General features: G+C 43.1%; 1 protein-coding gene across 12 annotated transcripts in view; it reads right to left on the bottom strand.

The window, feature by feature from the left end:
* Positions 1–1,249: 1,249 nt before the first annotated feature.
* ZNF410 (zinc finger protein 410) overlaps positions 1,250–11,913 on the bottom strand; it is a 45,523-nt gene continuing 34,859 nt past the window's right edge. For 10 of the 12 annotated variants that reach the window (XM_077941451.1, XM_077941454.1, XM_077941450.1 and 7 more), the window contains 4 exons: positions 10,069–10,194; positions 8,972–9,112; positions 7,658–7,785; positions 1,250–2,023 (listed from right to left, as the gene is read on the bottom strand). In XM_077941451.1, coding sequence (XP_077797577.1) covers positions 1,985–2,023; positions 7,658–7,785; positions 8,972–9,112; positions 10,069–10,194 — 434 coding nt within the window. In that variant the 3' untranslated portion in view covers positions 1,250–1,984. Of the gene's footprint in view, positions 2,024–7,657; positions 7,786–8,479; positions 9,113–10,068; positions 10,591–11,913 lie in introns of all 12 variants that reach the window. The other 2 variants (XR_013396455.1, XR_013396454.1) reach the window with 2 other exon arrangements.

Genomic DNA, 11,913 nt, shown 5'->3' with positions numbered 1-11,913 from the left:
AAGGCAGGAGGATCGCTTGAAGCTAGGGGTTCAAGACCAGCCTGGGCAACATAATGAGACCTTATTTCTACCAAAAAAACACGGCCGGGCACAGTGACTCAAGCCTGTAATCCCAGCACTTTGGGAGGCCGAGACGGGCGGATCACGAGGTCAGGAGCTCAAGACCATCCTGGCTAACATGGTGAAACCCCATCTCTACTAAAAAATACAAAAAAACTAGCCGGGTGCAGTGGTGGGCGCCTGTAGTCCCAGCTACTTGGGAGGCTGAGGCAGAAGAATGGCATAAACCCGGGAGGGGGAGAGGTGGACCTTGCAGTGAGCCGAGATCGTGCCACTGCACTTCAGCCTGGGCAACAAAGCAAGACTCCGTCTCAAAAAAAACAAAAAACAAAAAAACACAAAAAGTTAGCTGGACTGGTGGGTGCATGCCTATGTAGTTCTAGCTATTCAGGAGGCTGAGGTGGGAGGATGCCTTGAGCCTAGGAGTTCAAGGTTATAGTGAGTTGTGATTACACTACTGCACTCCAGCCTGGGTGACAGAGCAAGACCCTGTCTCAAATCATGATGATGATTAGATATTTTCTCAGTAGCTGTGGAGACAGGATGATAACAAGAGTGCCTGCTCTAACTAAAGCACCTTTCTCATCCTTTTTTAAAAAATTGTCTTTCTGGAAAAATTCAAAAGTACCAGCTTTTATTGCCATTTTCTCAGATGTATCTTTTTTGGTGGTGACAGAGTGATAATCCAGTAACTACCATCTGGGCTTAAGAAATGACGACGTTCAAGGCCGGGCGCGGTGGCTCAAGCCTGTAATCCCAGCACTTTGGGAGGCCGAGACGGGCGGATCACTAGGTCAGGAGATCGAGACTATCCTGGCGAACACGGTGAAACCCCGTCTCTACTAAAAAATACAAAAAACTAGCCGGGCGAGGCGGCGGGCGCCTGTAGTCCCAGCTACTCGGGAGGCTGAGGCAGGAGAATGGCGTAAACCCGGGGGGCGGAGCTTGCAGTGAGCTGAGATCCGGCCACTGCACTCCAGCCTGGGCGACAGAGCCAGACTCCGTCTCAAAAAAAAAAAAAAAAAAAAAAAAAAAGAAATGACGACGTTCTTGTTGTTTCCTAAGACTCCTCGGTTCAGTTTCACCTGCATGGAATTCTCAGGGTAAATTAGTACACTATCTTAAAGAGAAAGACTAAATTCTTAATCTCTAATAAAACAAATTTTGTGTAAAACAAGAGCCAAAGAACTGACTGGGCTGTTTTGTTTATTTAAAGGAAAACCTGAATCTCTGCATCATGTAATGTTTAACTTTAAAAAAACAAAAACATGAAATCCCTCTTAACATGCTACTGTATGTTCCATTAAAGAAGAAAGCAAAGTGACCAAGTAGAAGTGTATAGGACAAGACAGTACCTCAGCCTGGGCCAAGGGGAGATTCAAGTAATTTATTTTTTTGCAGCCCAGTGGCAGAGTCTCTTACTCAGGTTGCTAAAGGGAGAATGTAACAAGAGAATTGACATCACTCCCTTCTTCAAAGCAACAAGGCATCTTGAAAGCTCAACTTCCTGGTGAAGCTCTGTTGTTGGTAGCAGGAATTATTTCACCCATGTGAAAAGACAGCTGAGTCTGAGATGAAAACTCTTCAAAGGAAAACCTCCCCTCAACAGTCAGAATGAAGAACTTCAGCCAACACATAATCAAATTCACTTTTGTTCTATCCCAGAATTTTGCATTGGGAAGAGAGGTAGGTACAGTTTCCCAGCCCACAGTCATTGCTTCATTCCTTGTCTGGATCAGGTGGTAGTTAGAAAAGAAGCTCTGCTACATCCATCTTCTATACCAGGAAAGAGGAAGAGTGGCAAAAGCAGAGTCTTGTCCTTCAGAGATTCATTCTGGTTCCGTTGTGGGCTATGGCATCCTGTTCCCAGTATATGCATTTTGAGATCAGATAGAGCTGCTCTTCCAGGAGTCAGCACCCACGCTCATGTCCGTCTTTCAGTTAAATCTCCTTGGTTTAGTAACTGTAAAAGATGGAAAGCAAATCTAGAATAGGTTACAGTTGAATTACAGAAAAAATAATTCATACTAAGTAAGGAGGACGACGGAGAATGCACTGCAGGAAAAGGATTAAGAGTGGAGGATGGAGAGTGCACTGAAGGGGTAAACAAAGGGCATCTACTTCCAAAGCAAACACATGCACAGACTGACAGATGTCACTGTGGCCTTGAGACAGCACTTTAGTCATGTCATAAGGCTGCATTTTAACTCTGGCAATAGAATATTCTGAGTCTATAAGCCAAACTATTATTTGTGTAGTTATCTACTCACCAGTCAGTGACAGAGGAATCTCTTAACTTACAGGGAAAACAGAAATGGTGAAACCAAAATCTTATACATGTCAGCCAAAGGACAGGCTGAAGACTCAAGTAGGAGAAGGAAATAGGAAGAGGAGCTATTCCTTTATAAGTACTATATGAGAGCTGAAACCCGCTCATAAAAGATATAGGAGTTCCTTGGGCTTAAAAGAATACAGTATTCTTTGCTGTGATGAAGGAAGGTAAGCCTAAGAGACTCCTGCACAATGGCAGCTACCACTAACATTCTACTCTATACACAAGGCTCTATTCAAAGGAGCTTTTGAAGTAATAAATGAAATTGGTTTTCATTTTAATATAAAAATAAAATGCAGCTGGGTGCAGTGGCTCATGTCTGTAATCCCAGCACTTCGGGAGGCTGAGGCAGGAGAACTGCTTGAGACCAGAAATTTGAGACCTGCTTGGGCAACACAGTGAGGCCCTGTCTCTACAAGAAAATTTTAAAAATTCAGCATGGTGGTACATGCTTGCAGTCCTAGCTACTTGGGAGGCTGAGGGAGGAGGATCGCTTGAGCCCAGGAGTTCAAGGGTGCAGTGAGCTATGATCATGCCACTGCACTCCAGGCTGGGTGACAGAGTGAGACTGTTTTCAGACAAACAAAAATGAGATGGGAACAATTCAGTAAAACTCAGGACAAAAACTGAACTTACTAAAATCTAATAAGTGTGGCAGGAAAGTTAAGAATAGTGTGTTTTTAATGGAGGCCAAGATCCAGACCTTTGCAGTCAAACTTAGCAAAGGTACTTTATAAGAAATATTATAGAATTTGTAATTTCTATTTTTGCCTTGTTTTATTTGGAAAGCAATCTAAGATGCAGTCAACACTAGCTGGGGGCCGAGCGCGGTGGCTCAAGCCTGTAATCCCAGCACTTTGGGAGGCCGAGACGGGCGGATCACGAGGTCAGGAGATCGAGACCATCCTGGCTAACACGGTGAAACCCTGTCTCTACTAAAAAATACAAAAATACAAAAAACTAGCCGGGTGAGGTGGCGGGCGCCTGCAGTCCCAGCTACTCGGGAGGCTGAGGCAGGAGAATGGTGTGAACCTGGGAGGCGGAGCTTGCAGTGAGCTGAGATCCGGACACTGCACTCCAGCCCAGGCGACAGAGCGAGACTCCATCTCAAAAAAAAAAAAAAAAACAACACTAGCTGGGAATCTCTTATACTGGTTCTTGAGTTCAAGAATGTGAACTCAATGTCAATATGGAGCCCCATTTAGAATGACCTTTAGTAAGTATTAGAGCCCAAAGCCCTGGGGGTCCCAGTTGGGCCTGTGCAAGGAGTCCTCCATCTAATTCTCAGATGTGGCACAATGATGAGGAAAAACAGAGATTTTCCATCTGAACCAAAGAGAGGTGACTTGTAGTTTCTGATATTTTCCCATGGTAATTTCTTTTCTTTTCTTTCTTTCTTTTTTTAAACAGAGTTTGGCTCTGTCACCCAGACTGGAGTGCAGTGGCATGATCATGGCTCACTGCAGCCTCAACCTCTTGGGCCCAAGTGATCCTCTCACCTCAGCTGCTCCCAAGCAGCTAGGACCAGCTAATTTTATTTTATTTTTTGTAGAGATGGGGTTTCCCTGTGTTGCCCAGGCTGGTCTCAAACTCCTAAGCTCAACTGATCCTCCCACCTCAGCCTCCCAAAGTGCGAGGATCAGAAGCATGAGCCACCGCACCCAGCCTCTCATGACAATTTCTGAAAACAGATTTGGTTGTTCTCTGGTATTCTTGATAAGCTATTTTTTATTTTTAGAGCATATTTACAGGAATTACAAGTTCATCAGTAGACTTTGATCTATACTGCTTGGTGATCTCCAAAAAGGTGAAATGGACATGTGTTGCAAATAGCCTTCACCTTCTCTGGCACCTGAAAAGTTCTTAAGGAATCAAATTCCTCACTCACTGGAGAAATGGCAAGTTATTACCTAGACCTTGGATGAGGAAGAGGACTAAGTCTGGAACCCTGAGGACCTCACAGCTTGAAAAAAAAAAAAAGGAAGGTATTGGAGGACCCAAGCTAGTGAAGAAAGAAAAGGAGGGGATAAGCAATGGAAATGCCTGTGGTAAGAGGAGGAGAATGGTAAAAGTGAAGAAAACACAAAATAAGTGAGGCTCAGACAGAGGGTATGTTTGTAAATATACAAAAACCTGTGAGGAAAAAGTGACAGTGCAGGATTTTCAGCTACATCAAGGACAGCACTTTCCCCTTTGTGTTATTAATATTTTTCTAAGTGTTTTGGGCTTCCATTATGAAACTGGGTACTTAGGGCCTGCAGGCCCTTTGTGTCCTCCTGGAGTGAAGACCATACTTCCTTTTTTTTGTTTGATTTTTGGGATGGGATCTCTCCCAGGCTGGAGTGCAGTGGCACAATCATAGTTCACTGCAGCCTCGAACTCCTAGGCTCAAGTTGATCTCCTGCCTCAGCCTCTGGAGTAGCTGGGACTACAGGTATGTACCACTATGCCTGGCTAATTTTTAAAAAACCTTTTGTAAACACAGGATCTTGCTCTGTTGCCCAGGCTTGTCTCGAACTTCTGGCCTCAAGTGATCCTCCCACCTTAGCCTCCAAAATTGCTGGGATTATAGGCATGATTCACCACACCCAGGTCTGTCTTGTTTTTTAGGCAGCCTGTGTTATGCTGTCTCCCTGAGGCTGTAAATGGGCAGCACCTATTACACATGGATGCTCTGAAGCCAATTCCAAGACTCACGCCTGTAATCCCAGCACTTTGGGAGGCGGAGGCAAGTGGACTGCTTGAGTCCAGGAGTTCAAGACCAGCCTGGGCATCATAAGACCCCCATCTCTACAAAAAATACAAAAAAAATTAACTGGGTGTGGTAGCATGTGCCTGTGGTCGCAACTACTCAAGAGGCTGAAGGAGGAGGATCACCTAAGCCTGGGAGGTTGAAGGCGCAGTGAGCAGTGATTGTGCCATTGTACTCCAGCCTGGGTGACAGTGTGAGACCCTGTCTCAAAAAACAAAGACACAATTAACATTATACTGTTCTTGTTTTATCTATTTCCTCCTTTTGTTGTTGTTGCTGTTTGTGATGGAGTATTTCAAAGCAAATTGTAGGCATGTCATTTCTTCTGTATGTATTTCAGTATATGCCTCTAACAGATACAGTATTAAAACTGTCGAAGTTAGGGCCGAGCACAGCGGCTCACACCTGTAATCCCAGCTCTTTGGGAGGCTGAGGCGGGTGGATCACTTGAGATCAGGAGTTCAAGACCAGCCTGGCCAACAGGGTAAACCCTGTCTCTAATAAAAATACAAAAATTAGCCGGGCTTGGTAGTGGGCACCTGTAATCCCAGCTACTGAGGAGGCCGAGGCAGGAAAATTGCTTGAACCTGGAGGCGGAGGTTGCAGTGAGCTGAGATCGTACCACTGCACTCCAGCCTGGGCGACACAGTGAGACTCCATCTCAAAAACAAAACAAAACAAAACAAAACAAAAAACCAGTTGTCAAAGTTAGGAGATAGGTGTGAGCTGCCGCGCTCAGCCCTAACTTTGACGTGTGTTTATCATACTAGTCTCTCTCTCACTATATTCTGAAAATTTCCATAATAAAAGCTTTAAAACAGAAAAATGAAGACAAGAAAAATGGAGGAGAAAGACGAAGACTCTGTGAGACATGTATGATTCATTCCAAAGCAGTTACCAGAAAAAGTGACTTAGGAAAGAACCAATGATATCAAGAGCAAAAACTTTAAATACAAGCAAAGAAAATGGGTCATGACAATGAATAGAAAAGTCCTGGGAAAAGCATTAACATATATGCCCAGAACCCTATAATCCTGGGTACCCCCAAAGATACTAGAGAATAATGGAGAATATTCAATATAGGATGCAGAATCATTCAAATGATGTAATAGCTTACTGTGGTATAAAGGTTATAATGAAAAGCAAGAAGGCTGGGCACAGTGGCTCACGCCTGTAATTCCAGCACTTTGGGAGGCTGAGGTGGGCAGATCACGAGGTCAAGAGATCGAGACCATCCTGGCCAACATGGTGAAACCCTGTCTCTACTAAAAATACAAAAAAATTAGCCGGGCGTGGTGGCGGGCGCCTGTAGTCCCAGCTACTCGGGAGGCTGAGGCAGGAGAATGGCGTGAACCCAGGAGGCGGAGCTTACAGTGAGCTGAGATCACATCACTGCACTCCAGCCTGGACAACGGAGCAAGACTCTGACTCAAAAAAAAAAAAAGGGAGAAAAGATGGAAGAACACCATAAAAACTAATGTAATACTGAAAGGATCCAAGCTACATAGGTTTTGACAAAAGTTTATGCCTATGAAATGTGCTCGTGATGAAGTAATCCACTCCCATGACACAAGACCAGTGAAATATCCCAAGATTCTAAAAGACTGACCAGTTTGCATTCTGTTTTCTGAGTCAAACCCAGTACTGGTCCATGCCCTGTTAGGAACTGGGCCGCACAGCAGGAGGTGAGCAGCAGGAGAGCAAGCATTACCACCTGAGCTCCACCTCTCCTGTCACATCAGCAGCAGCAATAGATTCTCATAGGAGCACAAACCCTATTGTGAACTGTGTATTTGAGGGATCTAGGTTGCGCACTCCTTATCAGAATCTAATGCCTGATGATCTAAGGTGAAATGAAACCGGTCCCTGGTGCCAAAAAGGTTGGAGACCACTGATTTAGATAATGGTTCTCACTTAGCAAGCAAGTGAACAAATTTGTATATGCCCATTTGGTTAAGCCTGGTATCTCCCAGACATTTGACCATAGCAGAATGAGCAATAATTACGTTTAATGATTTTGTTACTATCTTTTTTGCTGAGGGACTTTTTCCAGGATGTTATTTCCGGAGAAAAGAAAGGGCTCTCTAGGAAATACTCGCTCATCTCTGGTACAGAAATTTCACCCAATTTACACAGGCCAGGCCCTCTTCTCTGAATAATTTAACAGGTGAGGTCAACATGCATTTATGCAGTGCCTGCTGTGTGCCTTTATAAAATAAAAGCTGTATCTTCATGTTATAGTGTGGCAGAGAATAGTAGGAACAGATATCAACGAGGAATGTGTATAAAAGAACTTTAAAGCTGCGAGTCCCAGCTGTAACAGACCAATCTCCAATTCGTTAAGACCCTAACCCTCAGGCTCCTTTCAAGCTGAACTCACGCTTAATTTAAAGGAAAATATTTGTGTCAAAGTTTCCAGGAAATGGAAACTGGAGACTTTTTCAGGTCCCCTAAATTCTCAATCATTCCCCACACAAATTGCCACAGAAACAAAGGGCAAGAGACCACTTTACCTCTTGTGGATTTACTGCAGTTAAGACAGAAACTTCATATGATTGCCTCCCTGACTGCATGGTCACCAGGTGATGTGTCACATCAGGCACTGAAGACAGGGAACGTGGGGATCCTTCAGCAAGCACCTCTGTGAAGCAACAGAAAAATGTTTCAATGAAAAGTGAATCCAGAGATATACCTATCTGGATCATTAAGCCTCTCATTAACAACTCTAAAACTCTATTCCTCTATTTCCCACATTCCTCTATTTCTTCCAAATTAATCCTGTCTCATAAGCATTATCAGTAAATTTGGAAAGTATTATAAAAAGAGAATAGAAAGGCAAGAAATCTTAATACAGAATTTAGAATAATACGGCATTAGCACTGTTAACTGAATTAAAACTATGTATGAAACGGGCAAAAGCTCTTAGGCAAGCAGGTAAGGGAACCAAAGCCACCCTTAAAGCAGTCGCCAATGATACTAATAGCACTCACTAACTGAATATGATGAGAGTAACAAAAACACAGGGCCTCACAGTTTTTAAATGTTCATCAGTGGGATCACCATGAAAATCTTCTGGAAATAGTTTATGGTTATACCACTTAGCCCTCAAAAAATTAAAAGTTTCTTCTAGGGGTTTTCTAGCTTATATGACTATTTTATGCTGTACCATAATTTAATGTTGGCTTATATACTATTTTTTATCTCTCAATGTTCTTTCCCATATATATGTAAGCTTTCAGTTCTCAACTGGATTTTAAGGTTCCTATCTTCTACTTTTGTCTTTCCCATGGTGCCAGGCACACAGTAGGCACTGAATAAATGCATGCTGACCTCACCTGTTAAGTTTTTCAGAGAAGAGGGCCTGGCCTGTGTAACTTGGGTGAAATTTCTATACCAGAGAGGAGCAAGTGTTTCCTAGAGAGCCCTTTCTTTTCTCCAGAAGATATGGCTTTTGAAGGTATGGAGAAATTGCTTTATATCTCCTCTGTAAAACCTGGTTATGTTCTGTTTAAATGTTTTAAAAGTTAAGTTCTTCCATAACTGCAATAGGAAAGATAGAAATAGTTGGGCTAAGGATGCTAGGATTATGAATAATTTTTTCTTAAGAATTTTTTTCTTTTTATTCTTTTATTATATTATCTTCAATGAAAAAAAATTTTTTTAAAACAGATTCACTAATCCACCCCAGAAAAAAAGAACACAAATGTTACTCATACCACAGCTACTCATAAGAAATGAAATTTAAACATACATTGTGGAGACACCCCGTTCCTTAGCCCCTAGTTGCAGTCCATTTTTCCCAAAAAAAGCAGAGTTGGAAGTCTTACCATCATCAACTCCCAGGATAGAATTGGTATTTGGTAGGTTCAAGGACTCTCCACCAAGGCTGGGCTGGGAATTCATAGACACCAGGTTTTTACCGGGTACTGAAGCCTCTTCAAGCAAACTACTGCCCATTAGTGGCTCAGCTGCACAGAGAATAGGTTGTGAGAGACATACAGCAATCAAGGCTGTGCCTGGTCCTCATTTTCTTTCAACAGGAAGCTGGCCTTCTCTTTCATTACTAGAAGTTAACCTATAGATGGGATGCCACCTATTTCACCTACTTTCGAGAAACAAGAATAAACCTAGAAGGGAAAGAGTAAGCCTTAGAAGATAATGATCCTTGCTTGTGTTCAGCATCTGAAGAATTAGCGTATGAAACAGGATAGGTGGATCTTTAGAAAGGAATATTTGGAATAATTAAGGAAAGATATGGCAAAGGAATAAGAATTAAAAAGAGTTATCAAATTTCAGACAGGGCAAAAAGGTAGTCATGACTGGTAAGTAAAATACGCTTCCAGCCTGGCCAACATGGTGAAAACCCATCTCTACAAAAATGCAAAAATCAGCCAGGTGTGGTGGCACCTGCCTATAATCCCAGCTACTCAGGAGGCTGAGGCAGGCGAACTGCTTGAACCCAGGAGGCAGAAGTTGCAGTGAGTCGAGATGGCGCCACTGCACTCCAGCGTGGGTGACAGAGCGAGACTCCATCTAAAAAAATAAAAAAGCTTAAACTCTTGCCATGCAGAAATCTTTTATCACTGTGTTACTCAAATGCTAGTTCATGGATCAGCACTAGTTACCATCAAAATCACTAGGGGAACTTTTAAAACTACAGATTCTGGGATCTTGCAAATTATCTCATTTATCAGATTGCTTTGTTTTATTGGTGGGGGGAAAAGCAACAAAAAGTATACAAATTTTAAAAGGTTGCAGATGATTCTACTGTACAGCTATGTTTGGAAACCATCAGCCCATCAAATGAGACCAGGTCTATCTACCTAAAACAGAATCAGAAAATTTCCAGATAACCAGGCAAGACAGTGATTTGGCTCTTTGAACCCTAGAAGGTATAGCCCTCCACTCTGCCCACCCTCCTCACCAGTTTGCTCCTGCTCTTGACTCCCAGCTGCTCCCAGCTGCAAGTGATGCTTTCTCATATGCACATTCCTGCTTCCACTCTGAGAGAAGGTCTTCCCACAGACTTGGCACTGATGAGGCTTTTCTCCTGAAACAGGGACCAGGTTAAACAGGGAAGCCAACGGCCGGGCGCGGTGGCTCAAGCCTGTAATCCCAGCACTTTGGGAGGCCGAGACAGGTGGATCACGAGGTCAGGAGATCGAGACCATCCTGGCTAACACGGTGAAACCCCGTCTCTACTAAAAAATACAAAAAAAAAAAAAAAACCAAACTAGCCGGGCGACGTGGCGGGCGCCTGTAGTCCCAGCTACTCGGGAGGCTGAGGCAGGAGAATGGCATAAACCTGGGAGGCGGAGCTTGCAGTGAGCTGAGATCCGGCCACTGCACTCCAGCCTGGGCAACAGAGCGAGACTCCGTCTCAAAAAAAAAAAAAAAAAAAAAAAACAGGGAAGCCAAAAGGACAGGAAGAGAATGAACTCAAGACCTAGATGGAGAAACCCAAAGAATGTTAAACTCAACATAAGCAGCAGCTCCTTTTCCCATTCCCCACCTTCCCAGCCTCTCAAACTTCAGCATATGGGGGAAGGCAGGAAGAGTACACCAGGAGGGCTTTAGCACACTCCCTGCTCCCAGCCCCTGGTCCTTTCCAGACTCACTGTAATGCTGCCTTCACAAAACCTCTTTGGTATAGGACCATGGCAACCACAAAAAATAGGCCTTCTTTTTCAGATAGTCGTCCATGGACCTCTAGGATATGTGCTTTCCTCAAGGATTCCAATCCTGGGTTCCTAATATCCCCTTGACATATTCCCCGCCACCCTCTTTAGGGTCAACATTCACACTGGTGGCTCTTCTAACATAATAATCTAAATTGTCCTCTATGTCTTCAAGTCCCAGACTCTCTGTCTCCATTCTACCTACCCAGACAACCATACTTAGAGCAGAGGTCAAAAACTCCTGTCTATAGGGGACTGATAGGTAGCGAAAGTAAAATCGCCCAGTGGAGGCCACAGTAACCTAGAGAGTACCTAGAAAAGGGGCAGCTATTATTCAGCTCTAGCCAGCTGTTGCCATAGGTAGATTAAGGCCTAGCACAGCCAGGTTCTGATTTTTTTTTTAAATAAGGATTTTTAAGTAGAATCTCCCAATTTCTAAATGCTAGGAACAAATTCACAATTGATAAACACATGGTACAGCAATCTTCATTGCTGATTGTATTTTGCTGGGAATGCAAAATACAAAAACCTCTTTGGGGGAATCTGACCACATCTAGAAAAACTGTAGATGCACTTGCCCTTTGACCTTGGAATCCCACTTCTAGGAATATATCCCAAAATTATAGTGGCAAAATGTGAAATACTCTATGCACAAGGTTATTCATCACTGCAACATTATTTTAAATGGCTAAATACTGGAAACAACGTAAATATTCATCACAGAGACTGACTAAAAAGCTATAGATACTGCAATAGTCCTGCATAGCAAAAAAAAAAAAAAAAAAAAAAAAGCTATACAATAGAAACAGGGTAGAATATTACAAACCTTAAAACTAAAAACTGAGTCACCATTTGAACCAGCAATCCCATTACTATCTACCCAAAGGAAAATAAACTGCTCTACTAAAAAGACACCTGCCCTCACATGTTCACTGCAGCACTATTCACAACAGCAAAGACATGGAATCAACCCAGGTGCCCATCAGTGGTAGATCAGATAAGGAAAATGTGGCACATACACACCATGGAATACTGTGCAGCCATAAAAAAGAATAAAATCATGTCCTCTGCAGCAACATGGATGCAGCTGG

The sequence above is a fragment of the Macaca mulatta genome, chromosome 7 (genome assembly GCF_049350105.2).
Source record: "Macaca mulatta isolate MMU2019108-1 chromosome 7, T2T-MMU8v2.0, whole genome shotgun sequence".
NCBI lineage: Eukaryota > Metazoa > Chordata > Mammalia > Primates > Cercopithecidae > Macaca > Macaca mulatta.
This window is presented reverse-complemented; position numbering and strand designations above follow the sequence as displayed.